This window comes from Echinops telfairi, unplaced genomic scaffold (assembly GCF_000313985.2).
Source record: "Echinops telfairi isolate 266 unplaced genomic scaffold, ASM31398v2 ScPeMD7_3509;HRSCAF=4178, whole genome shotgun sequence".
Lineage (NCBI taxonomy): Eukaryota > Metazoa > Chordata > Mammalia > Afrosoricida > Tenrecidae > Echinops > Echinops telfairi.
Window position 1 is genome coordinate 13,291,499 of NW_022107407.1, and position 4,175 is coordinate 13,295,673.

The window sequence follows — 4,175 nt, forward strand, 5'->3', positions numbered from 1 at the left end:
CAATAGGAAGAGGAGGGATTGGGGGTATACATGTGGCAAGATGGACAGATCCTGGTACAGGATGAAAGCCTAACTTTGGATGCCACAGAGCTGGTTTGACCTGTTCCCTGGCTCAACTGATAGAGATTCCCTGGCTCACCTGATAGAGACCATTATCGGTAGGGTGTGAACTCCACCTACAGGAACCAAATCTATGACTGCAAGCCTGTTCATTGTCCTTGAACAGCAGGGAGCGGGGCCTACCATGTAGTCTGGTGACTAACTGCCTTCAGGGAGGATGTCTATAAGCATCTGACCTGATAACTGATAAAACAGATTTTATATATTTATTAACTACCAATAAAAATAGTTTTTTAATTAAAAAAACAACAACAACAAAACCCAGGTTTATAAGCAGCAGGTCAAGACCACTGGACATGCTTTTCCCTGCTCTTGACAGTCACCGACTTTCCAGGTCAGTATATTAGCAGCATTCCCCCTGAAGGCTCTTAGCCTGAGATAGAAACTGGCTATTCCCTGCACTAGGTAAATGAATTCTCCAGACTAAGAGTCATATTATCAGTGGGGGGGGAAGGAGAGGAGGGATGGAGGAAGGAGAGGAGGGATGGAGGGATGGGTGGAGGGATGGAGGGGGGGGGGGAGGGATGGAGGGAGGGGAGGAGGCTCCTAGCTTGTGATCATTGTGCATGTCTCTTCCTGGTGACTGTGTTCCCAGGAGTTCTCAGGCAGGTTTCCTTCCCTAGAAAAAATTACAGGTACCACAGACCCCAGAAACAACCACCTTCCTGACAAGGCGCTTGTCTTCCTTGCAAGACGTTGAAAGTAGAGGAAGCGCTTCAACCAGATGGATTGACACAGTGGCTGCAACAATGGGCTCAAACATAAGAACCAGAGTGAGGCTGGGGGAGGAGCAGGCAGTGCTTCACCAGGCTACACACAGGGTCTCTTGGAGTCCCAGTGGACTAGATGGCCCCGAACCGCAGCAAGAAGCCGGTCACCACGTCAATGACCTTCCTCCCAGGATGCTAATCTTCCTTGCAAGAAGCTACCTTACAAACCCGGCTAGACCAGAGCATGTACCCCGGTACAGATGAGTGTGAAACACAGGGAATCCAGGACAGACCCTCAGGACTAGTAATGAGAGTAGTGATACCAGGAGGGTAAATGGGAGGTGGGGGCAAAAAGGGTGAACTGATCACAATGATCTACATATAACCCCTCCCAGGGGGATGGACAACAGAAAAATGGGTGAAGTGAGACAGCGGTTGGTGTAAGACATGAAAACAAATTTCTAAAATAAATTATCAAGGTACATGAGTGAGTGAGGGAGGGGGAGGAGAAAAATGAGCTGATCCCAAGGGCTCAAGTAGAAAGAAAATGTTTTGAGAATGATGATGGCCACTTTTGTACAAATGTGCAAATGTGCTTGACACAATGGATGAATGGATGGATGGATTGTGGTAAAAGATGTACGAGCCCCTAATAAAATGATTTTTAAAAGAGATATGAAAATAATAATAATTTGGTGAGTGGAGAGGGGCGGGAAGGGTGCAAAAGAAAGAAAATAATTTATAATTTATCAAGGGGTCATGAGGGTGGGAGCGGGGAGGGAGGGAAAGAAGAACTGATACCAAGGACTCAAATGGAAAGTAAATATTCCAAAAATATGATGGCCACATATGTCCAAGTATGCTTGATACAATTGATGTATGGATTGTTAGAAGAGCTGTACAAAGCCCCAGTAAAATGATCTTTAATAAAAAATAATAAAAGAAGAAGCTGACACAACCTGGACCCAGGATTGGTAACGTAAGACTTTTCATTAACTTCTGCTTATATCCTTACTGCTCAAAAGTGTGACTTTTTTCCTTGGGAAGCTGAACGGAGTCCTGCATGAGGTATCTCCACGAACAGCCTGTGCACAGAAGGAATGAAGGGTTTATGTTTGAACCTTCTTCCCTGGACACATGTATGATTATTGATTCCAGTGATTAAAACCTAAGCACTGCAAAGCCAATCAAGGTTTCTGTGCAGTTCGTGGGACTTGCTTCCAACCGTCTCCCATCTTGACTGGCCTTGGAATCTCACCTGTATCGTCAGGCAGAGCGGCCCAAAGCATAGGCACCAGGCGATGGCAGTGTTTGTCTTGGAGCGCGTGTCTGATGTTCAAAGTTCGGGTCCCGGTCCTTAAGAAAGCTCTCACCCCTTGCCGTGGACGAGTATAGGGGCGCGTAGCACTGCCCCTTTGGGTTTCTGGGCGCGCTTTATGGGAGTAGAAAGGTCTTTCTCCCCCTTAAGATGGCTCGCTATCTTACTAGGTCACAAAATGGGGTCGGCAGGGGGCCTGGGAGTTGGCTTGGGGGACCGGGAGGGGCGCGGGGGACGAAAGGTGCTGGGCAGGGCGCGCAGGCGCAAGCGCGGGGGAGGGGGCCGCTCGGAAGCGCGGGCGCCGGCAGACCGCTCCTGCGGGGCGCTTCCAGCAAGCACCGCCCCCCGCCCCCCAGCCAACCCCCATCTCGAGACCCGCCCCCTGAAATAGGTTGCGCCGCCGGGCCGCCGCCACTGGAATTGAAGACCACAGCGACTGAGGCAGCGTTGGCCTGGGCGGCGAATCCAACATGAGCTCCAGGGACCGATGGGGACAACACTTTGGCGGGGACAGAGGTGAGCCCCCAGCATCGAAGGGGAGGGCTGCGGCGCACAGTCGGCCATTGCCCCCCGAGCGCTGGGATGGGAAACTTGCCACAAAGGGAAAAGGGAAGAGTTAGTTACCCGCTAAGCGGCGAGTCTCGGAGCGCGAGAGCCCCCGGCGAATGGAAGTCTCAGGATTTGCCTAAGGCTCCCGGGGCGCTGGCTGATAAGGCATGCGGACTGTTTATCCCGGATCAGAATTTCTGAACTATTCCTGAGGGCTCCTGGGGTAGTTGTCTAGAGAACAAGGGGTCGTCGTCCACACGTGAGTTCACCAGCCACTTAAGTTTTGGAAGCTTCCGTGAGAATTTGGGGGGAGGACGTGTTTTGAAACGAGCCAGGGTTGGCACTGAGGGCTCGCCAGGACACAACCCACGATGCTTCCAATCACACGTCGATCCCACTGACCTTCGCTGGTCCTCTCCAGCCCAGGGTCGATGGAGGGACCACTTGTGGCTATTGGAACAAAGTTGTACAAACGTTTGTTACCCAGTTGGGTCTGCAACCTTCTTGTCCTTCTGCTGCTGTTTCCGTTGATCTCTTAAGGGCTCTGGATGGCGCATTCCCCCTGCCCCTCTGGAATGGTAGAACGACATGAAGGTGCCAGGCTGGAAAACTAATCCAAACCATTCCTACCTGGCCTCATCGGTCTGTAGGGTTTGGTAAGCCCCTCTGTGTGATGCAAATTTCAACGTACAAAGACCACCCTGAGGGGGGCAGGCGGTGGGGGTGGTGAACACAGGGAGGGAGAGATGAAGATGGTACCCTTTATTTTTTGTAAAGCCATCCTGGCCTTGAAGAACTCCTGGGTGCGTGTGTGAGAGAGAAATGAAACTAAAACCATTGGGCTCACTCAAATGAACTTGAGACCCTTGGTTTCCGCTTAGCGTCCTTTTGTGATGCGTACTTCCCCTTAGCATTGTGCCAGCTTCCTGTCTGGAGAAACGCCCTCAATCTTTCCCTCAATCTTTCCCTCAATCTTTCCCTCAATCTTTCGTAGTTAAAAAAGGGGGCTTTCCATTATTCAGGGTCGACCAAACAGGCTTTGGTAATGGGGACAGACTCCCTCTTCCTTATCCTCAAGTCTATAAATCTTCCCCAAAGCTGCTTTCTCCGCTGAAGGGCTACTTTCTTACCGCCTACGTGTTTCCACAGCAGCCTAGCACCAAGGTGTCTTTACACCCACACCCACACAAGGAAACCCACTGCCTTGGGGTCAATTCTGAAGACTAGGGTCCCCACACAGGGATTCCGAGACGAAATCTTTAGGGAACAGATAGCCTCCTTTTTCTCTCACAGAGTTGCTGGTGGGGTTGAATAATGGACCTTTAGATTAGCAGCCTCAAGCCTAAACTGGGCTTCTGAGCCCCCTTTCAGAATCACCTTTACAAGGCACTGCTTTGAGAGGGAAAATGAAAGAGTTAAGGTGGGTGGAATGTTTTCATTCCATGTATCCCATGGTGAGTACATAAGCTCCGCCCCCC

At 50.7% G+C, this 4,175-nt stretch overlaps 1 protein-coding gene across 1 annotated transcript in view; it reads left to right on the forward strand.

Moving 5' to 3' along the window:
- The first annotated feature begins 2,556 nt into the window (after positions 1–2,556).
- The window catches only part of LOC123522168 (ribonuclease H1-like), a 9,019-nt gene continuing 7,400 nt past the window's right edge, over positions 2,557–4,175 (forward strand). Inside the window, exon 1 of the mRNA XM_045294277.1 lies at positions 2,557–2,664. Coding sequence (XP_045150212.1) covers positions 2,619–2,664 — 46 coding nt within the window. The 5' untranslated portion in view covers positions 2,557–2,618. The remainder of the gene's footprint in view (positions 2,665–4,175) is intronic.